At 37.9% G+C, this 23,486-nt stretch overlaps 2 protein-coding genes across 2 annotated transcripts; one reads left to right on the forward strand and one right to left on the reverse strand.

The window, feature by feature from the left end:
* Window positions 1-69: 69 nt before the first annotated feature.
* LOC147496115 (UDP-glycosyltransferase 83A1-like) lies at window positions 70-13,759 on the reverse strand. Its single transcript, XM_086568528.1, has 2 exons — window positions 13,725-13,759; window positions 70-811 (listed from the first exon to the last, which is right to left on the reverse strand). Exons 1-2 carry the CDS (start codon window positions 13,757-13,759, stop codon window positions 70-72), a joined length of 777 nt encoding a protein of 258 aa, XP_086424654.1.
* Window positions 13,760-21,857: 8,098 nt separating this feature from the next.
* Window positions 21,858-22,741, forward strand: LOC147496116 (uncharacterized; the record flags this gene model as incomplete). Its single annotated transcript, XM_086568529.1, has 1 exon — window positions 21,858-22,741. A coding segment is annotated over one exon (765 nt), but the record flags the coding sequence as incomplete, so codon positions are not given.
* Window positions 22,742-23,486: the final 745 nt, after the last annotated feature.

Raw genomic sequence — 23,486 nt, forward strand, 5'->3', positions numbered from 1 at the left:
CTTAAATTGTGATCTTCACTTCAATACGTATCAGAGGACCCCGGAGATTCTTTAGGTCTTTAAAAGTTTTCACAAGTAAGCCGTTGGTTTGATATTTTCAAAGAAAATTTTGAAATTCTTCGAGGAAGATCTGGTTTTGCCTACACACCTCTTTGCCATATCCTTGACTTTATTTGCCCTCGATCGTATCTGTTCATCACTATAAATTTTTTGCACTTTCACCTTTATCTCGTCTCTCGTAATGATCCCATTTTTATCTTTGTGTAATCTTAAGCCGACGTTCAAAGTATCACATATAAAGTTCTGGTTATGAAACTGATCAGCACTGTAAGGCCAACATAAAAGTGGAACCCCCAAACTAAGACCCTCAATAGTCAAATTCCAACCACAATGAGTTAAGAAACAAGCGATGGAACGATGAGCCAACCCCTTCTGTTGAGGTGCCCAGGCCACTAACTTTCCTAGGTGAGTTACTCCATCTCTAAATCCATCTGGAAATGATGTAATGAGTTCACGAGTGAGGTCTGGCCAAACCCATAAATAAGGTTGATCCACCAGTTCAAGACCGTGTGCAATTTCATTGAACTGGCATTCTGTGAAGATTGTCGTGCTTCCAAAGGCAACATAGGTGACTGAATGGACAGGTTGCTGATCAAGCCAGGCCAAGCAAGTGGAATCCTCCGGCCAAAAGTGTCCAGTGGGTTGGCCAAGACGGTCACTAGCAAGCAATGGGCATATAGTCAGGCTGCTAGGAACCAAATCAGGACTAATAGGCTCAAGCTCGTCGAATGAATTGCAGATGAGCTGATAACTGAAAAATGAATAGTTTACCTACGAAATGAACGATGAATTCAACTACGTAAGTAAACTAAAACTAATCTTTTACTCTTAATTATCAAAACTTCTACTCTCGATGCGAATTGCACTAAGTGGAGTAGGAAGTTCGTTCCACTCCTAGTTCCCTAGCATGCTGTGTTTTCTAAGTATGAGTATCTTCTTGAAGTCTATGAGAGATTTACGAAAAGGCAACTAAACTACGATGCAACTACCCACAAATGCAACTAGTCGGTTATCAAAACAACTAAGGGAATGCTACGTTGATTCTATGATAAGGAGTTAGAGGGGGATTGATTCCACCTTAACTCAACTTAATCCACTAGCGACGAGTCGTCGTAATCCGAATTGAGCTGCTATGCAGAACAATCGGTTCTTCCTAATCCCTAATTACACATGGCATTTCTACCAATTAATAATTAGCATGTTAACGATTAAACCCATTCTCATGGTGAACTAAACGTTTCTAGAGTGGAAAGGAAATTACGACAATCTCCGATAATCGGAATCAAGCTTTCATCAAGGCTTCTCAACCCCCTCTAATGGAGGTTTAGCCTTGAATCATTCCTCAATCATTTCCATTTAGATTAAAACTAAACATAATATAAAGCATTGAAATTTACTTAATTAAAACAATAATGGAATCTAATTAATAACTAAGAATTGAATGATAACAAGAATTGAAATTAGATCTAATAAATTGTAAATGACAAGAACGAAATTGAATAATAATAACTATTTATTTATCTAATGAAATGAAGAACAAAGATTCAAAGGTTTAATCTAAACAAGGATTTGAAACTATACTTAATAAAAACAATTAAATCTAGATCTAGAAGCTATTTTAATGGCTACTTTTTATTCTAAGCTACCTACCATTAACTATCTACCATTAACAAAGAGCTAAGCTTTTGTTTTTATACATTCAGATCCAAAAATCGTGCATGGGCTTGGAGCCATGTTTTGGGCCAGAGAATCAGGCCCAAAACCCAATTCTTTCAGTCCAAAAAGGCCTCTTCAGCTGCAGTTGGCTTCCACAGACTTTTCATCCACTTCTGCTTCTCTGATTGGGTCAAGGCTTGGACCATTGCAAAGCTCTTTCCGAGCCGGTCGTTTTGACATAAGGTATGCCCAATTCCGAGGTCTGAGTCCAAAGATATGGCATTTGGGAATTTCGGCTGACTTTTGCTCCTTTATCTCGCTAAAGTGGCACATTTCTGCACATAATGGACTTTGAAGCCTGAAATGCATAAAAACATGTAATCAGTATTAACTCTTACTTATTATTCACATAATTGGTCTAACAGTATGATTATTAAGGGGTTAAAACTACAGTTTTGGGCTCTTATCAAACCACCCCAAAACAAAGATTTTGCTTGTCCTCCGAAGCAAATATGAGAAATTAGAATGAGTGACCAAAAATGGAGTTCTAACTACTCTCGTTTATTTGAGTCGCGATTGCATTGACCATATGCAACAAGGCCTTAAACCACTAGGAATTCCCTAGTGGGCCGAAGTTATAACCCCTCGTGAGAGTTTTCCATGAAGGTACTCACAAACTTCATCTATAATTTGCGAACGACTAAGAAATAAAACTATTGTTTCCTTATTCATGCTCCAAACTATCTATACATCTCACTAGCTATGAACAAGAATAACCAAGTCAAAAACCTAAGCTAATATATGCATAATAATCTATCATCTACAATAAACATATACACCATGAGTAGTACTATAAAATGTTTAGCGAGGTTTGTTTCGAGAACTTCGGAATAAGCGTCCTTAAGTAGGTTCTCACAATAATAGTCAAGAAACAACACTCTGATTTTTCCACTCAAGTTTAAGCTACTCCGATTAATGCAGTGGGCACACTTTACCTTACAATCTCAATGACACCAAAGAAGCCCGGAGTCGATCAAACACATCCGCCACTTACTATCACACTAACCTATTCCTAATTGAGCTAGAGGTCTTTATTAGGTGTTACGGGGATTAGGAGATGGTTTAAGAAGGAAGGAAATGGATATTCAAAAAGGACAAGTCTGAGATAATAGAGTTTTCTTATTATGTAACTTAGAGAAAACCTTGTTATTTTCTTTTGCTTCTATACTTTGTTTCCATCCTTAGCCATATTTATTTATTTATTTATTTATTTTTTTCTTTGGCTTTTGACTCCTTTTATTCTATTTTTTTGGAGTTTTTTTTATTTATTTATTTTTATTTTTATTTTTCTTTTCTTTGGATGGAAACTTCTTTTCTTTATTTTCTGAAGCAACTAACTAATTTTTGTTTACATAGGTTTTTCTCTTCTTCTTTCTTCATTCATTCTATTCTCAGACTTATTCTAAATTGGGTAGGTTGATTTATATTTTTTTTTATTTTGTTTTGTTTTTGTAACAGGGTAAAAGAATTGTGGTTTATGGAAGGGCTAATGAAAGGCTCAGAGGGGCGACTAGCGGAAAATAATTCATAGGTTTGAATTTCTTACTATATCGATCCAAAGAGGGCCTAAATTCTCGCTTAGGATATGGCATAGTGATCAAGCAAGTGGACGTGTGATTTCTCTATCCGGATTTTACTTCTCCCTTGTGTCATTTCTCAAATGTTTAAATTCATATAAAGGCTTTTAGCTATATTCTCACAGATTTGTAGAATAAGTACTCTAGCCTAGATTTCGTAAACTTCATCGCTAACAATCATAGATACTCATGTAATAAATTTATAGATAGATGCAAAGATTATTACCTACATATTAACCTAAGTTTCTAACAATTATTCTGATGCAAAAGCTATGTGAGACTTCTAGATTGTTAAGAGCATAGAGAAAGAAAACAATACCAATATTCCTAAGTGTATAGCATGGACTTATTTATTTAAATTTTTAAATTTTTTAAATTTTAACTAGAAACAAATGCATATTATATATATTTATATCCTAGCAGATGTCTTAATTACACGTGTTTCTATGCCCCCCCCCCCAAACAAGAAGCATGCTTTGTCCTCAAAGCATTTAAATAAAGAGGGTAGGAAAAATACCATTGAAGCGTGAAAATTCGAAACATCCGCAAAACAAAGTTAGAACGCGTGCTAATATAGGAAATAAAACTGACACAACTCTATCTGAGTTCTACCCATTATGGGGTTAACGAATTAAATTGCTTGGGACATAAGCGGACACTAACAATGAAACTAAAACTTACCTCCACTCCCTTGTTATTCGTCATCTTCGCCATCCTCTACTTCTATAAAGAAGTGAGGCTCCTTCGCGATCTGCCATGCTATGATAATTTGCCGGGCTTCACGCCATTTATCATCTATGGTTGCTAACCTATTAAGTGCCACTTGGTCCGATGGGGTGTAGGGTGCAACCTCGTGAGGTTAGATCCCCACCCTTGCCAAGTCATTGCGGAAAAGATCGAATAATACTATTGGTGGGTCGCGACCGTGTCTACCCTAATCCAATCCGTGAAACGCGTGTACAAAAAACAGGAAAGAAACATAGCATAATACGTGAAATTAGAACGGGCATAAGAAGGTACTTATGCCTCATGGTATAGGCTCGTGCTAAACTAGACATCAAAGTTACGGGAAGGTCATAGAACCCGTCCGTGGCTAAAGCAAGGAAAAAAGCGCTGCAAGTGGCGCCATTCACGTAAGAAAAACGCCATTCCCCTAAAATGTTTAGCATAATCCAAAACATAACAGTTCCTATGTTCATGGACAAAGCTACCAAGGGCAACGCGTTATAGTCCCCTTTGTCCTCAATACGGAAAATGCCTGCCCCATAAGCCTCGTGCAAAAACTCATAAGTGTAGACATGCATATTATCGACCCAATAGCACCATGGGTCTTGTATCTCACCGGCATAGCAAGTCCAAGAACAAATGCTAGCAAGAACACGGTAATTTCCATTGGTTCATCGTCAATATTGATGGAGAACACTTGTTCTCCATCCGGTCTCTCAAAGAAAATGCGGTTATTATAAAAATAAGATGCAAGTCTTTGGAGAATAAAGTTCACCGGTCTTACCATAAGAGGTTCCCAGCCAACTTATGTGATCACCTCACAAAACCAAGCACCGTAAGTAGTGCTTTGGAACAAATCTTCGAAAGACTGTTCCGGTATTATTATAGGAGATGTCATCTCAAAACTACGCCTCGAAACAGGTACCAAATGATCCGGATACTACGCTGCGAAAAACTAGAAGTCGAGTCGCTCTTTTTGTATTTTGGAATTCCGGTGTTTGGCCGAAGTCGCTGGCTTGACCTTGGGCTGGCCTTCGAAAAAAATTCTCATCGAAGGCGTAAAGCGGCCGCTTCCTGCGGAAGGCCCGAAGTTGCATTTTGCGAAAATGAAGTCGAAAAACGGGAATCGCGGGTGTGAAAGGTGAGTGATGGAGTTTAGGTGTAGTGTGAGTTGTGAGGATAGATTGTATCAAGTTTATATAGGTTTAAAGTTGCTAAAATGGATCGGAAAGTTGCCAAAACTAATTCGGCAGCTTCCGGAAATCCTAAAATTTCCAAACTCAAAAACGGAAACAACTCATATCCCGGATTCTAATTCAAACCCAAGATCTTTTAGGTTGATTTTATGATAGAATGTACCTATTTAATCTAGATTTCATCCTACAATGATACTTAATCATATTTCTGCCTAAACAACCATATTTTCACCTTGACTCCGCAATTAATTCTAATACGAGGGTTATACAAAAATAATGCTTGAATTGATAAAACCACCCCCAAACAAGTTGGGAAGGTGGGGTCAATATGAAACAACCATGCATAATGAAAATAAGCCCTTATATTAAAATTTCATTCGGAGTACCACTCACTACAAAATTCAAATTACGAAAATAAAAGTTACATTACAATAAAAACAACAAAAGTAAATAAAACAACAACCACTATCAATCCTCACACTCTCTAAATACCTCGCCACTGGTGCCGGAGGGGCACACTCTATAGTGGTGGCTCACGGGCTCTCGAAGGTCCAGCCCAGCAGTAAATCGCCGTCGGACGCGCTCATGCCTCGTAATAGTTGTGTCCTCGAGGCGAGTCGTATGAGGTGGGAAGCGTGCAAGCATATCCACTCTAAACCGGCGGCTGGGCTTCCATCTCGACCCTCGCTGTTCCCATCTCTCATCCTCTCTTTGGGTGCGGGAGCTCGAAGTTGAATGAATAATTAAGCTGTCGAGTCCGGAGGTCTGCACAGATAGTGTTTAGTGAACGATGCCCCTATGAAGCACAGCCATGCGTTGACATCTAACCAACACCGCCGAGGGGCATCTCAAAAACAAAGCAGTCAAGTCGCCTCATCCTCGGAGGCATCCCGATGTCCCCGACCTCCTCTTCATTCTCGGCTCCACCATCCTCTTCTTCTTCTTCTTTCTATCCTCATACTCCTCCAAACTTGTTGGACACACTCCCTATAGATACAGCGTGTTACGGTGCGGGGTAATGTAAATCCTATCGGGCGGAAACGCTTTCATCTTCGGATGATCTTGGTAATTAACACGGGGAAGAGGTGCCAAAGACTTTCCGACCCCTAATCATGCTTCGGCAAAACTCCAAGATCTGACGAATTCGTGACTTCTCGCTCTGGAGTACCCATAAGAGGTGGAGGCAGGTCGACCGATGTCACCGACCTTGTCCTTCCCTAGGACATTCCGACCAATCCACCGAGTAGCGGTTGGTTGGTCCCGGAGGATGCTGGCGAACACAATGGGAGTTTGTATTGTAGCTCCCATTGATGACGATCCGCCCATCAAAGGCTCTACCCGTCAAAACCGGGGCTCTGTAAAGTGGCATCGGATGGATTCTAAAGGCGGAATGCCTAGAATCTCAACAACAAATCCGATGGTCAACTCCTTCCTCTTCTTCTTTACCAACACAAAATCCTACTCCCCCAACTCCCTCGGTGTTGTAGAACCGTCGGACCAAGTCTTCATGGTAGAAGGCTTCGATCGAAAGTACCACAAACTACCCCGATCTCTACTAGCCATTTCGTCACCGTAAAACGGCGCGAAGTGGTCGGCAGTGAAAACTTGCTCCGGTATAATTCGGCGTTGTTGAGCCATTTGAAGTTTGAATACGGAGTGAGGGTTTATAGAAGGTGTAGGAGTAATGAGGAAAGACCTTACTGATAAAAAACGATGGTGGTGGTGATGTGGTGGCGTGGCAGCACCAATTTTTGATTTTTTCGGTGGTTTTTGTTGGGTTAAATTGTTGGAGGTGGTGTGGTTTTAGTTTTAGAGGAGATTTGAATTGGATGTTTGATGGTTGGCGTGAGTTATTTTGGTTTTCTTTTTAATTTTTATTTTTGTTAGGGTTTTGAAGCTTTGTTAATGGCGGTGGAAGATGAAAACGATGAACTGATGTTGAGAAGGTAAGGGCGCGGTCGCGCTGTCGGTGGGCGCGGGTTGGGCCCAAGCCCAAAATTGAAATTTTTGATTTTTTCGATTTTTTCGCGAACTTCAAATCAAAATTGCCGCTTCGTTACCGGTCCGATTTTTGCGAATGAGATATGGAAATGATCAGGAGAGAATTTCCTATCCAATGATCCATAAAACACTCTCTTCCGACTTCGGATGACATACGAGATAGTGGAAAACGCCTCGAAGCGTGCATGGCGTAAGTTATCGCGAACGAATGAACTCTAAATTAATAGATTATGTCAATCCGAATCGTAATACAATAAAACGGCCTAAGCAACTGTAATGGGACATAAAACATTTTAGTATGCGAACATTTAACACCCCACCCCAAAACAAATTTTTTACAACGAAGCTTAGAAAATTTGTTTTAGCGATAGGGTCTTTTAAAGTCGATTCGAGACTTCCTAGATTACTATGTTTATTCTTTTTTTTTTTTTTTTATTTTTTTTTATTTTTTATTTTTTTAGAAGGAAAAAGCGATAAGCAATAAAGACATAATTCACACCATAGAGAAACATGACTCAAAAAAATCCGAAAAACATGCAAGAGTGGAAAACGTGAACTATGTGAACCGTGGACTTAGGATCCGGTACTTCACACCACACACTCCATAGGGAGGGCCGGTTACCTTAATGGTGCACTCACCAATATATTAAAATGAAAGGAAGTGCACCAAACACGAAATTGAGTCGTTTATAGTCGGATACTTTCGAGACTTTATCTAAAACATATGTATGAACATGTAGTTGATCATATATCAACAACCCGAAATAGTTGTGGATCATTCCATAAATAAATATCACAGAAAACATATCCAAACACAATCAAGCACCAAGATTTCCCTCGACGACCTAGTGGAATGAAAAAGAAGTCGGATAACCCTATTGTGTAACCCTATCATGCACCTTATTTTTCATTTTGAATGAGTGGGTGTTCTAGTAAATAAGTGTGGCAAAGTGAATGGTTGTGGAGAATATGGTGGATATGGATAAGTTGTAGAAAGACACTTGCATTATAATGAGGATGTGGTTTTAGCACCGAACTCATTCATTGTGTGTGTAGGGTCCGCTCCTCAATTCTGAAAATGAAGGTGTCAAATAGTTTGTCCTTCCAAGTATCTGTTTGCTAGGAGGATTTAAAAATTATGAAGCACGGGAGAAACAAAAAGGATCGAGTGCAAACTTCGAGATTCCTTTAAAAGGGTGGAAGGAGGGGAATCGAGGTGGATGTTGTGCAAGTTAGTTCTTGATAGGGTGAATTGTCACCTACTCGAAGAAACTCATCGAATTCCTCATCTAGATTGGTCATATCCACATTACTATGGTAGTCCTCTACATCTTTGAGAAAGTCATCTATCCCGAGTCCTCATCAATAATATGTGTATCGACTAGTGTAGGAATGAAAATGTTGAGTCGACTTTCCAAAGGAAAGAATTTTAGGCATATGATTATCATGGAACGTGTTGTTGAAATAATTTCGAAAACGCTCGATCATGTAACCTCTCCATCCATAGACGAATCGGGTAACGTGTCCTTGTTTTAAAAACATTGACTTCAACAAAGAAGATGGCCAAAAGACATGGACATTGAACCATCACGGCAATTAATGAGCGCGTTGGCGGTTGCCGAAAGGGCGCCCCTAAAATGATCGGACAGAGTCGTTAGCGACTTACGTATCGAGGACTACAAAAAATCAGCCGGATAGTAGAAATCCCGAACTTTACCGGCCACATTTTCGACTACACCCTTAGGATACTTAATAGACCGATCGACTAATTGCAACGCCATTTTAGTGGGTTGCATCTTGTCTAGACCTATTTGTCTATACAAATAAAATGGGAGTAAGTTAACACTAGCCCCCGTGTCTAATAACGCGATCGTCAGATAGGAATCTCCTAAGGTGCATTGATGCGGATCGACCCGGGGTCCTTGTACTTAACAATTCCATTATGTTCGGATAAGGTTGGGAATTGTTACGTTAAAAGGCGTCTTTTGGTATATTTGTCTTCGCCTAGTAGTACACAATTCCTTAAGAAACTTAGCATGATGTGGTAGCTTTTAATAGCTTCGAGGAAGGGAAGGTTTATAGTTAGATTCTTGAAAACGTCCCTAATCTCCTCGTAATTTGTATCCCTAGTTAACATGGCTAATTTTTGTGGAAAACGGTGGTTTCGTCTATATTTAGCAATGGTATCACCGGATGTTTAACCATGGCTTTTGTTTCTTAGGTTGTGTTGTAACGGGTACCTCTACGGTGGTAGGCTCTTGGGTTTCTATTTCGTATCTAGTAAAAAATAGTAGGTGTAGGGTTATCGGTGGGGGTAACTATAGGCATAGTTACCTTGTTATCAACCACTCTGCCGTAATCCAGAGTGGTGATGGCATTTATCTCACCTACATTTTCATATTCATTACTAGTATTATCGGTTACCTCAAAGGTGTGTTTGTTGTTTTAGGATTAGGTATTATGTGACTGGCAACACACCTTTGGTTTGGGCTTTATCTTGAGCCAACCGTTGGGTTAAATTATTAACGGATTGTAGAAGGTTGGTTGGTTAGATTGAGCCATAGTTTGGAAAAGTTTTTGGCTCACTTGTATGAAGGTGTCAAAGGCGATCCGGTTGTGTGGGTGTAGTAGTCACGGGTGGTGTGGTTGGAACTATTTCACGTGAATTATTTATGGGTGGATTTTGATAATTATTATTGACCGGACGATACCTCTATTAGTATTATAATTATTATAATTACCTTGACCTTGTGCTTGACCTTGTCGAGGTTGCACTTGGTTGTTATAATTATTAAAATTACCACGACCACGTCCTTGTCGTAGTGGAGCTTGGTTAAAGCTATCGTTGGCCTAACATATTGATTATTGTACCCTCGAGGGTGTGACTTGTTGGTTATTTCTCCAACCGGAGTTTGGGATTTTGTCTCCAAAGGGCGTTAGGTTCACTATTAATGGAACAAGCCCGTTCATAGGCTATAGGGACGATGGAAGTCGGGATGCTCGGGACTCCAACGAAACTACATGGGTTTGAATTTACATTCATGACGGGGATAGGCTTTTGTTGTACAGAAATGGCCTCTACCTTTTTAGTGAGTGATTCGATTAGAGTTTTAAGCTCGAATCGTGTTTAATTTCAAACATACCGGGACCTTAATCAGATTAGTAGAACTAGCGGAGCGGGAGTAATCGTCGATTACCCCCAATTATTATTTAAACTTAGTTTGGTCCTCTAAAATTTATAAGCCTCAGAGGCTCCTTTACTTAAGAAGCTACCCCATTCATTATGTCAAGGACTTCTTTATGGTGATGTTGAAGTCCTTTGAAAAAGGCACGAACTAACGTGTCTTTTGCTAGGTTATGGTGTGGACACTCTATAAAGCGGTCGGTGAAATGATTCCAAGCCTCCTCAAAATGATTCATGAGGATTTTTGTCGAAAAGAAATGAATCTTGGAAAGCATCTCATCCGTCTTTAAGGGTGGGTAAAATGTTCCATAAACAATTGAACAAGTTTAGCCCACGAGTCCACACGAATTAAGGCTTTGGGCGTTAACCAAGACGCCTTTATCGGCTAAGGTGAAAGGGAATACCCTTAATTTAATTTGTTCCGCATCCAACCGTAGGATGGTGGAATGTTGTTAGGACTTGTTCAATCCTACGTAATGCTGATAAGGTTTTCATGGTCTAAACCATGAAAAAGCGGGTAACAAATTAAAAATATTTGGAGGGATTCTCAAATCCCATTGGTCTGCTAGAGCGATGCAAGATTTGGGGCTATCGCTCGAGGCTTTGTAGAAGTCCGAGAGAGGAGTCTCTCTTTCTTCCCCATTATATCGGTGGTGTGTGTGAAATAGTAGCTAGAGGTGTAGTGTGTGGTATACTAGATAGATTTGTTTGTTCTTTGTTGTTGTGTATTTACGTTAGGTGTTTTGTTCGACCGGACCTTTATCTCATGCAAGACTAAGTCGAGCTTAACTAAACATGCAACACTCCAAACAATTCGATATACTAGTATAAACCTCTAACGAGAGATCGCGAGGTGTGGAAGAAAGGAATACGATTAGGCCCTTGCCCGATTATGAATAGCGTCTTGTTTACGGCTTGTTCGTGTATAGAGCGTAGGTTAGAACACCGAAAAATATGAAAGATCAAAGTTCGAATCAAAACCGCCGAAATCCGAAAAATTTAACATAGAAAAAAGCGCCGCCGTAGAAGCGGCCTTCGTGCTCGAAGTAATTTTCAAATTACAGTGTTATAGGCCCGGTCGCTCCACATATGGGGCGGTCGCTCGATTAATCGATGAGTTAGAGGCGTCAGCCTCCGAGGAGGCGCCTTGCATCTCGGTAAATTTTGCCCGGAATTTTTCAACTCTGAAATGGACAACCACAGTATGAATCAAACAAGGGTGGGTGGGTGAAATGGGACTTTAAGAATGACTACTTCTACTATGAAAACAATGCTAAAGTGCAACTAAGATGGCAGCGGCGCCATTTGATAACTGAAAAATGAATAGTTTACCTACGAAATGAACGATGAATTCAACTACGTAAGTAAACTAAAACTAATCTTTTACTCTTAATTATCAAAGCTTCTACTCTCGATGCGAATTGCACTAAGTGGAGTAGGAAGTTCGTTCCACTCCTAGTTCCCTAGCATGCTGTGTTTTCTAAGTATGAGTATCTTCTTGAAGTCTATGAGAGATTTACGAAAAGGCAACTAAACTACGATGCAACTACCCACAAATGCAACTAGTCGGTTATCAAAACAACTAAGGGAATGCTACGTTGATTCTATGATAAGGAGTTAGAGGGGATTGATTCCACCTTAACTCAACTTAATCCACTAGCGGCGAATTAAAATTAAAGTAATCCGAATTGAATCTTCTGGCGAGAACAATCGGTTCTTCCTAATCCCTAATTACACATGGCATTTCTACCAATTAATAATTAGCATGTGAACGATTAAACCCATTCTCATGGTGAACTAAACGTTTCTAGAGTGGAAAGGAAATTACAACAATCTCCGATAATCGGAATCAAGTTTTCATCAAGGCTTCTCAACCCCCTCTAATGGAGGTTTAGCCTTGAATCATTCCGCAATCATTTCCATTTAGATTAAAACTAAACATAATATAAAGCATTGAAATTTACTTAATTAAAACAATAATGGAATCTAATTAATAACTAAGAATTGAATGATAACAAGAATTGAAATTAGATCTAATAAATTGTAAATGACAAGAACGAAATTGAATAATAATAACTATTTATTTATCTAATGAAATGAAGAACAAAGATTCAAAGGTTTAATCTAAACAAGGATTTGAAACTATACTTAATAAAAACAATTAAATCTAGATCTAGAAGCTATTTTAATGGCTACTTTTTATTCTAAGCTACCTACCATTAACTATCTACCATTAACAAAGAGCTAAGCTTTTGTTTTTATACATTCAGATCCAAAAATCGTGCATGGGCTTGGAGCCATGTTTTGGGCCAGAGAATCAGGCCCAAAACCCAATTCTTTCGATCGAAAAGGCCTCTTCAGCTGCAGTTGGCTTCCACAGACTTTTCATCCACTTCTGCTTCTCTGATTGGGTCAAGGCTTGGACCATTGCAAAGCTCTTTCCGAGCGGTCGTTTTGACATAAGGTATGCCCAATTCCGAGGTCTGAGTCCAAAGATATGGCATTCGGAAGTTCTCACGACTTTTGCTCCTTTATCTCGCTAAAGCGGCACATTTACGCACATAATGGACTTTGAAGCCTGAAATGCATAAAACACATAATCAATTAACTCTTACTTATTATTCACATAATTGGTCTAACAGTATGATTATTAAGGGGTTAAAACTACAGTTTTGGGCTCTTATCATGAGCCAATTAGCAACCGTAGTAGCTTTGCTGATATTACGTACAAATTTTAAGATAATTTCACGCATTTGTGGATTGCTAGAGGACTCCCACATTAGTTTTAAGGTGTTCATGTCTGGCATGCCATGAGGTAGCCTGATAACTTCCTTTTTCATTGGAGTACCTAGCAGAAGTAACTAAAAATGTTAAAATAAATATTGGCAAATAGCGCCATCCAAGAACTATTAGGAAACTACCTTGAAAAAGCTAGGGGCTTCTCTTGTGGAGCTCAAAACAGTGAGTCTTCAAGATCAAACCTAAAACAACGAAAATGTTACCTTTGAGAGGGTTGGTCCTCAAAGAACTTTGCTTTAGTAGTAAAACAATTTGATTTATGAGAAATGCGGAGTATGTGTTAGGTTAATGGTTGAGACAAAAAGATAGATTTTTCACTCTCAGAATACTCTCTCTTACTTCTATTCACTCTCAAAATAGTCCCTTATATATTGGGTACAACTTACGAATAGATATGACACTATAACTGTCATACTTACATGTTATATCACTTCTTACAACATACATTTGCAGACTACTCAAAACCTTTTGTTCAGAGCCATAGAGCCGAACAATACCATTTATGCATATGACAACTTAAGTTACATATCTCTAACACTAACATTACATTAGTTAACGTTCTCCCCCTTAATGGAATGTTCATGGACTCCTAAGAGTTCCCTTAATTGCTGGAATTTCTCCCTTGACAAAGCCTTTGTAAATTAAGATGTCTGCAATTTGCTTTTCGGACTTGCAATACTCAAGTTGGATTTCGCCTTTCTCCACAACTTCCCTTATGAAGTGGTACTTGATCGCTATATGCCTTGTCCTGCTGTGATAGAGTGAGGTCTTTGCCATTGTTATGGCTGATTTGTTATCACAAAACAACTCCGTGCCTTCCTCTTGCTTCTCTTTGAGATCCTCCATTATTCTTCTCAACCAAGTGACGATAGAAGTCGTCATTGCTGCTTTAATGTACTCCGCTTCAGATGATGATTGAGCCACCGTTTCTTGCTTCTTTGAACACCATGAAAATATACCCGAACCAAGAGAAAATGCATTACCGGAAGTACTCCTCATATCATCAATGCAACCTCCCCAATCACTATCACAATAGCCAATCAACTTGACATCTATATCTCTATCATACTTGATGCCAAAATTCAGACTTCCTTGTATGTATCGTAATACTCTCTTTGCTGCCCCAAGATGAAAGTGACTAGGAGAACTCATAAACCTTGACAACAAACTTGAAGCATATGCAATATCCGGCCTTGTCGCTGCAAGGTACAACGAGTTTCCAACCAAACTTCTATAGAAAGTCTCATCTACCTTCTTCCCCCTGTCTTCCTTCATGAGTTTCTCATTGACAACAAGTGGTGTTGGTGTTGGCTTGCAACCCGCCATACCAAACTTCTTCACAATATTTTCAGCATACCTTTTTTTACAAATGAACACGCCATCATCTTCTTAGTATATCTCAATTCCAAGAAAGTGATGTAGCAAACCCATTTCACTCATCTCATACTTCTTCATCATATCAATCTTAAATTCATCAATCATTCTAGCATAATTTCCAGTAAAAATCAGGTCATCTACATACAATGCAACAACCAAAATAGACATTTACGTACAAAGTAGCCTCACTCTTGCTTTTCTTGAACCCCCTTTCAATGAAATAGCCATCAATTTGACTATACCATATCCTTGGTGCTTGCTTCAACCCATACAAAGCTTTCTTCAACTTGTACACTTTGTCTTTTTCTCTATTCACCATAAAGCCTTGAGGTTGTTCAACATACACCTCTTCTTTCAATTCCCCATTCAAGAATGCTGATTTTACATCAAGTTGGTACAACAACCAACCTTTTTGTGCCGCCATAGCTATAATAGCTCTAATAGTGTCAAGATGTGAAATTGGAGCAAATGTTTCATCATAATCCACACCGGGCTCTTGAAAATAACCCTTGGCAACCAATCTTGCTTTGTTTCTTTGCACGGTACCATTAGGATTATACTTCACCCTAAAAACCCATTTCATATCAATAACATCTTTATGCATCGACCTTTCAACTAGCACTCATGTTAGGGTTTGGTAATTTTTCAGTTTAATTAATTAATTTCTCTCTCTCTCTCTCTCTCTCTCTCTCTCTCTCTAGTTGGATTAATTCTTCAGTGAGGGATTTGCTCGGTTTGTTTCAGTCCAAGTTCGATTTGAGTTGCTACAAAAGGTACGATTTTTTATTTTCATTTGTGCGTGTTCTTTGAGCGAAACTACTATCTTGTAGTCTGATTGTTCTTCTCTGCAAGGGATATGATTTTAGGGCTTATGATTTTTACTTTTACATAACAATCAGGCATCAAAATTAATTGTTTTTGGGAGTTGTTAGTTCTCTATTTTAGTTTGTTGGTTTAATCAGACATGTAATGGGTATGCTCTATTATAGCATCCACGACACGGCGGTGACTTCGTCCGTAGACATTTTACGCTTTATGGACGTCCTAAAACTATCTATACCACATGATGTGTATGCTTATCTTATAAAAGAATGCACCCATTTACCTGACGCTGAAACTGGTGAACAAGTTCACACTCACATGACCAAAAGTGGTCATGGGATGACTTTACTATTAGCCAACAAGTTATTATTCATGTATGTTTCTTGTGGTAGTCTGGATTTGGCACGAGAACTCTTTGATAAAATAATTGTTAAGGATTCTATCTCGCGAGCGATTATGATTGCGGGTTGTGTTGAGAATGAGGAGCATTTAGAAGCACTTACTTTGTTTAGATTTAAGCAGATGGGATACCAATATATGAATGCTATGCAGTTTGAACTCTTCTTTTGAGTTTCTAGATTGTTTGTGGAAATGTATTTTTGTGGTTATTATTTGTTTACATGTTATTATCGTTAGTTTATCTCTATGGTTTTTTTTCAAGTAAAATGATTGTGATAAGTAAACTAATCGATGGTGTTAAAACGGATTTTGATTTGAGAGATCTTTTCTTACATGTCATTATTTGGACAAATATTATCTTGTCGTCATTGTTATGAGTGAACTCAAGTGTTTGTATTTTTCTTTAGTGTTTCCTTGTCAAATTTGTTTGGTGGCTTTGGTAGATCTCACTAGTGCTGGATCCAGCATAAGAGTCAAGGTAAATAGAATAAGTTACTTACATTGTGTTATAACATATAGAAATTGTTTCAAATTTACAAGCCTAGTACTGGTTTGATGCGGGCTTAATTTAATTAAATACTTAGTTATGGGGAGAATATTCTCGTCTGCTTCAGAATTGCCTGGCTGATTTATATGGATGTCACAAAAATGGATTTTGGCTTATGTTTTTTTGTCATTCTACAACTTCATTTATCTGAGGTGGTCCAACTTCATCAGATAGTGGTGTTCACCTTACCTTGCAGTTATTATAGCCTACTTCTCTTCCAATTCGCCATCAACTCAATTACATTCATCTTTAATTGCAAAAACACAATCCTTTCATTTTTTTTTATTTTTTTCTCCTTGTCCCTGTCCATGTTGTCACAGTATCATCTTTCTTCCAGAATGCTAGGTGTTCCATTAACGTAATATGGTTTGCTGGGCATTATTAAGATAGGTTCTTTCTTTTAAATTCTCCACAAATGTACTGTGACAATGAAACTGGTGGCGTGTGGAAAATCGTTAGGTATGAATATGTTACTTTAACTGAGCCAGGAGATGCCAAGGCAAATGAATGAAAAAAAGGTTGGGAAATGTCCATCATAATAAAAAAAATCCCCCACTCCGCTCATGTTCCCATTGCAATGTAGTATACTAGTGTATTTGAATTACGATGCCGCAAAACAATCTACTCAAAACTAACACTGCTATTATTTTCTTTCTTATTTTTTTCATGTCTTAAGGGGATTACAAGAAGGCTATTCATTTGTGGGAGCCTTTGTATAGTGCAACATGGAAAGTAGAATCTACTCCTTTTGTTGGGCATGCCGGAAGTGTTGAGGATCTCCAGGTACACTCTAACTTAATTAACAAAACTTATTCGTTTTTTTGTGTGGGTGTTTTAATGCGGTAAACCTTCAATTTGTAGTCTATTCCGTTCTAAAAGTTGTCTAAATTCTTTCATGCTGTCTATTCATGAGTTTTGTTTTGGAAGATGGGTTCTTACATATGAGTAGTGTGAATGGTGTGTATATATTCGAAGTGTGGTATCTCGGGTTGGAACTAATAGAGGTGTATAACACTGATATAAGTGGAAGTGATGTATATGTTGTTTTCATTTTAATTTTGGTATATAATTTATAGTGTCTTTTTGATTCGAGGATTGGTTATTTGACTTAACTGGCATTGGTCGAGATGGTTAAGTAGCTGGCTCTACGAATCAATATATATTTGAGTAGCTAGTTCTACGAATCAATATATTATCTGATTTTCAGGTTATGACAGGATTTATGTATATGAAATGTTGAAAATAAAGAGGAGACTGCTGAAATTTTTATGTCTTTCGTCAAGGTGTCTGACAAGGTTATAGGATTTTGGGGTGTTACATAAACTTTCATGTCTATACTATGCTTCTATTGCTACTAGCATGTGAATTCTGTAGTTTGAGTATAAGGAGCTACTACTTAAGAATAGGATATAAGTATATATCTATACATATTTGTTTTCTACTGCCTAACTCATTTTTATATATTTCTATTGGTGTATAGGATGAAAGGGACTTTTCTGATGATACCATCCCAAAATCATCCCTTGATGCTTACAACTACTGAAGGTGCTAGTTCTATACAAATGACGTGAGAGTTTGAGTTTATGGACAAGTCTCATTGATTTGGAAAATAGTGTGTATTTCATTCGTGGCAAGTCCTATTTATGAAAGATGTTTTGGTGATGTTATTTTAATAAAAGATTATATGATTGGATGTACTTGTGAGATTAATTTCTTGTTTATGTTATGGACGATTGTAGAATACCCAATAAGTTGGGGCATCTTTATGCAGGTTCAGTAGTCTTCCAAAAAAGGTGGTTTTGGGGGAAATTATTTTTTTTACATATGAAATAGTTTTGTAATGGTGGAAAACCGTAACTAAGCTTTGCAATGAGTAACACTTACGAAGCAACAAAACCGTTACCAAAAGAAAATTAACCGTTACAAATTTTATAAATCAGTAACATAAAAAAGCGTTACTTACTTAATAAAACCATTACTGATGTTAGAAAAGAATAACACAAAAAAGTGTTACTAATTTTATAAAACCGTTATTAATGTTAGAAAAGAGTAACAAAAAAAAAAACGTTACTAACTTTATAAAACCGTTACTGAAGAGTAATACAATTGAACAAAGAAAACCGTTAACAAATATTTTCAATTACGGAAAAAACCGTTAGCAAAATAATACTTTGTAACGCTTTTAAACCGTTACAAATATTTGTAACAGATTACCCATGCCCAAACTGTTTCGATAAAAAGCGTTACAAATATTTTTTGTAACGGTTTTTTACTGTTAGTAATAGCCTATTATGGTATAGTGTAAAGCCAAAGGTCTAATATTTCTCCAAAAATTCTATAACAACACACACTTTTGAACCGAATTTGTGAACAAACTGACGTGGCACTCATCAGGCAGGGTGCGTGTGTATTGCTCAAAGAAGTACTGCAAATCAAGGTCTCTCTGCTTGCCACGTCAGTGTGTTCACAAATTCGGTTCAAAAGTGTGTGTTGCTGTAGAAAGACTCAATGTTTCTCCACCAAATACTAGTTCCAAGTCTTGTTGCAGCAAGAACATGGCAGCAGATAATGGAGCAGTATGACATGGAGCTAGTGCACCAGCTATGACCACTGAGTTAATAGACGGAAGTCCTCATTGTCAGAAAACGGGAGTTTCCCAATGCTGATCGAACATTCGGAAGTGCGACTGTATCTTCCCTAGATTTCACAGTCTATTTGTATATTCCCCTCCCTCTTCCTTTTTTATTTTTAAATTAAAATTAATATTGCTGACTTAGCAAAACAAAGTAGAACGAATGTACTTGTAGACATTGTTTTTCTTTGATCTTCATATAGTAAAAAAAAAATATTTGGTGATTTATAGACAACCATATTCAAGAGGGTTTGGCTATTAGAGATTCTGCAGCAATTAAGTTTTAAACTTAAAGATATATAATATCATGTTCCTATCAAGTATTAACCTACTATTCTAGAATATTTGAGGTTTTTTCCGCTTGAAATGGAACTATGAATATTGATGATTTCAGAACGAAGATAATTACATACAAAGCAAGTGTTTCTGATTCCACGAGCACAATAGACATCCAAGAGTAAGTAGTCAACAAGGCAAAAGCTTCAATGAGAGAGAGCAAACCAATTGCTAGCGAGTATAAGCATTAAGCAAATAGCAAAAAAGAATCGTCTGAACAGTTTTACGTTCTTAAAATTCAATTTAGCTTTCCCTTCAACCTACCCAGCCCGAAGCAGATGCCTTGTTGTCCATATAGTAGGAAAAAGCAAACCTACCAAGCTAAAACATTCGAAACAACGGTGAAGAGTGATAATATCCAGACACCATGATTCATCACAGGTTAAGCTCATGGCATAATAAACCTTCACAATATTGTTAGCAGAAGAAAAGATAACTAAATTCAATGGTAATTTCATTTTGCACACCACAGTTTATTTCGTACAATATCAAAGTCGATATTTCGGCAATGGCTCAGGAGCAGCTGATCAATGTAACTGAGTAGTGGAGCTGGAGAAGGAACCAAGCCTTCTTTCTACTGTGGGCAGAGACGCCAAAGTCCACCAGCAAGACCCCAACCAGGTATTGACTTTTTTGTAACTAGAAATCGACTTATTTTAGTAGAAGAACTGTTTATAAGTATATGAAAATGTAGTTAGAAAAAGAGAATTGTAGATTATGTTGCACCCGAGGTTATAAAATTCGATTTAACATATTAGTATACTGCATGGCAGTGGGGAGTGAGCGGAGCTGCGGGGAGAGAGAGAGTTGGGTGAAGGAGAAAGGGTATTGGGGGCGAAGAAAAAATGAGAGAGAAGTGGAAGGGTATTGGGGGCGAAGGAAAAATGAGAGAGAAGTTGAGGACAGACAGACAGAAACCAACCAACTTGGTTTTTGTCCGCATACCCCCCCTTCTGCCAAGATCGTTCGCTCTGCTCACTCGATTATATTTTCCAATTTGGTCTATATTGTATTACAAATTATGTGATTGATGCTATAGTATAACGGATATGAACTCAAGTATGCTGCTCATGCTGAGCAGATGTCAAACAGTGAGTTATACAACACTTATTATAAGTTTATATTTGGAGATGGTGTACAAGCGCTTTGCTTGTTTGGGGAGCACAAGAGGCGGGTTGTTCAAAAGATGTGTTCCAAGAGAGCTAGAAAAGACTAGGATAATAGATAGAGGTTTTTGCTTCCTCAGACCTGCTATTTATAGCTGACTCCTCCAATGAAAATCACATGTGGCTTGTATGATGAGGATTGGTAAAAGGTTTGCTGGCAAAACCTTCCGTGAAGTCCTTGTTGGTCCTACGCTCGACCTTGTAACTTTTTTGTCAGACAACATGTCAGTCTGCTGAGTCTCCCCTCTTCAATTTAGGTTAGATCAGACCAGTTGCACCTAGGAGGAAGTGGCTGCAGGGCTTGGATTTTGCTCATAAAGTGGCCCTTAACTTCAAGTAGCCTTCAGAGTCCAGACCACATTTCTTATATCTATTCGCATTGTTCTGAATTCGCAGAGTACTACCACCTGTCATGCCGCAAGGTTGGGCTCATACTCTGGCTTCTACAAAACTTTTTGCGATCACATAAGGCATCTGATGAGGAGCATTCTATGATGATAATTGAGGCAGGATCCAGAAAAGAGCAAAGACTGAGAAAGACAATACTAGTGATAGGACGATACATGAAATTCTAGAAATCTAGAACCATTTCCTTTAAAATTGATGTAGTTATAGGCATAGCAGATGTGAGTGAGCCTAGGGGCCGGCACAAACTTAAGTGACAGTAGGCACCCGTATGCGCCTCTAGGCTTCAGGGACAAGGGTACGTTGAGCTCAGAGCTAGGCAAGCCTTTGATCCTGTGAAATATTTCCAGGAGTTCTGCATAAGAGCGCAACCAATGACACTCTGTTACTTATGACGCTTGCAAAAGACTTGTTTTGGTTTGTGAACTTAGAGGTGCCCTAGGTTATCTATCCATCATTCTGCTGGCTTAAATCAGTTAAGTGTATGCTTCAACTGAGAGTTTGTTGTTGTATTTTTGATGCAAAGCTGATAAGCTATGAACCATGAAATTTAGTTGTTTCTAGTAACATATATATTCCACTGCTTGCACTCCGTGGTCGGGTTTTTTTTTCTTTTTCCTCTCAATTTTAGTCATTATTTAGAATCATTGTTAAAGGTTTATCTTTCTTTTTTAAAACAGAATATCTATCATTTATGTTTGAAACTGAACAAGTGATATCTTTTATATAGTAAGGCTTTAATTGCTTTTTATTAAATTATTGATGATCTTATATTAGTATCTATCATTTCATAGAAGTCAATGGCATCCCAACTGATATCTTGAATGAACCGCATTCAACAGTTCCCCGCAGCCACCCAAACAAAATTACTTGAATTACTCTTTGTAAAGATGCATGGATTATGGATATGAAATTGTACTTTCTTTGCGTATAGGGAGACTGGTGTGAATCTGTTGATATACACGTCCTATACAGGAACCGTCAACCACGCCTTATTTTATTGTCACAGCATATTAAATTCCTCATTTCAACTGTCATGTTTCTGTGCTTGTTTTCTTACTACTCAATTTGTACTAACATTATATATTCATACTGAATTTCAGGTCTTAATGATGGGAGTATGCCTCCCAATGTACGCAATTCATTCAGTTGAAAAACCATGGAACACTTGGGATACTATTGCTACAATCATTTGTAGTTGTGGAATAACTCTAGCTTACTTTGCAGACACACAGCTCCATGCATTCGTTAGTAGGAACATTATACTGAAAGAACAAGGAAAGCCAGCAGAGATCGTTCTCAAGAAGGGTTTGTGGCAATACTCTCGACATCCAAATTATTTTGGGGAGCAATTGTGGTGGTGGGGATTGGCAGTTTTTGGTTGGAACGTTGGATATGGTTGGACCTTCATTGGATCTCTTGTGAATAGTCTGTGCTTAGCCTATGTCACTGGTCTTGTAGAGCAAAGGATGTTGCAACATGATCTCAGAGCCAATGAATACATTGCGTACCAGAAAACAACATCAGTGTGGATTCCATGGTTCAAGTTGTCATTTAAAGGAGAAAAAGTGAAGAACACCTTATGCAAATTTGTCCCTTCTTGTGTTGCACTCTTAACGAGCAACCTTTTCTTGCTCTTTGTTCATTTTATCTGCCTCTGTGTGGGATGCAGAATGTAGGAAATGTGTTCTGTACTTCTGTTCTAGTTTGAGTGTTTGACGGAAGTACGTCATCCTATTTATTTATCTTGATAAAACATTTTAATCCGTAAATTTAGATCTACATAGAGCATGTTGAGTAACCAGAATTTAACCCGTGGCTATGCCACTCGAGTCATTATGGGTGAATCTAGCAAAATAAAATAGTGTCAATTTATTATTTTAACCCCAATTTTATTGGGAAAAAATCCAGAGTGTTTCTACTAATTTTTTATATTTAATTAAATTAAACTATTGTGCGTCATACATATTCAATTTCACACGGCAATATGCCCATAAGTGATGCATCCACAAGTGCTTCAAATCTCATGTTATTGCAACAGACTAATGTGTTTCACACAGTTGCGAAACCTCAATCCAAGAAAAAACAACATGCCTCACACGATCCAAGAATAAACATGATGCATGATCATTCTAATAAAACCAATTACTCAACAATTAGTAAGCTATATCTTTGAGGTCATGCAATCATTTTTTTAAGTTTAACGGCAGCAGAGCATGTACAAACCTTCAGTTTCAATATTGATAATGTGGATTTTCACTTGCAACAATTAGTCTCATGGATCCCATAAATTCCATAAGTAACTAAAACATATCCACCTAATTCAATAGAAAAAACTTGGAAAAATTGAGTTAACATTTTGATTAAAACATGAGCAGATATTCTGACACATACAACACTTTTAGAAAATGTAAGAACTAAATATGTGAGAAAGAAAATAAAATAAAAAATACATTCAATAGGAGTATCTTCTAGGTTTCATAATATCTATTATAACAAAATATAGTTATTGTCTCAATATATGACCAAAAAATCAAGTTGTC

The sequence above is a fragment of the Coptis chinensis genome, chromosome 6, assembly GCF_015680905.1.
Source record: "Coptis chinensis isolate HL-2020 chromosome 6, ASM1568090v1, whole genome shotgun sequence".
Classification (NCBI taxonomy): Eukaryota; Viridiplantae; Streptophyta; class Magnoliopsida; order Ranunculales; family Ranunculaceae; genus Coptis; species Coptis chinensis.

What these genes read in the sequence shown, in the direction of transcription:
- LOC147496115 (XM_086568528.1), bottom strand. Translation starts at nt 13,759, where the DNA reads ATGGTATTGTTCGGCTCTATGGCTCTGAACAAAAG. An exon ending in TCTATGGCTCTGAACAAAAG is followed by an intron (nt 812 to 13,724) that starts GTTTTGAGTAGT and finishes TTCATTTTTCAG; the next exon opens with TTATCAGCTCATCTGCAATT.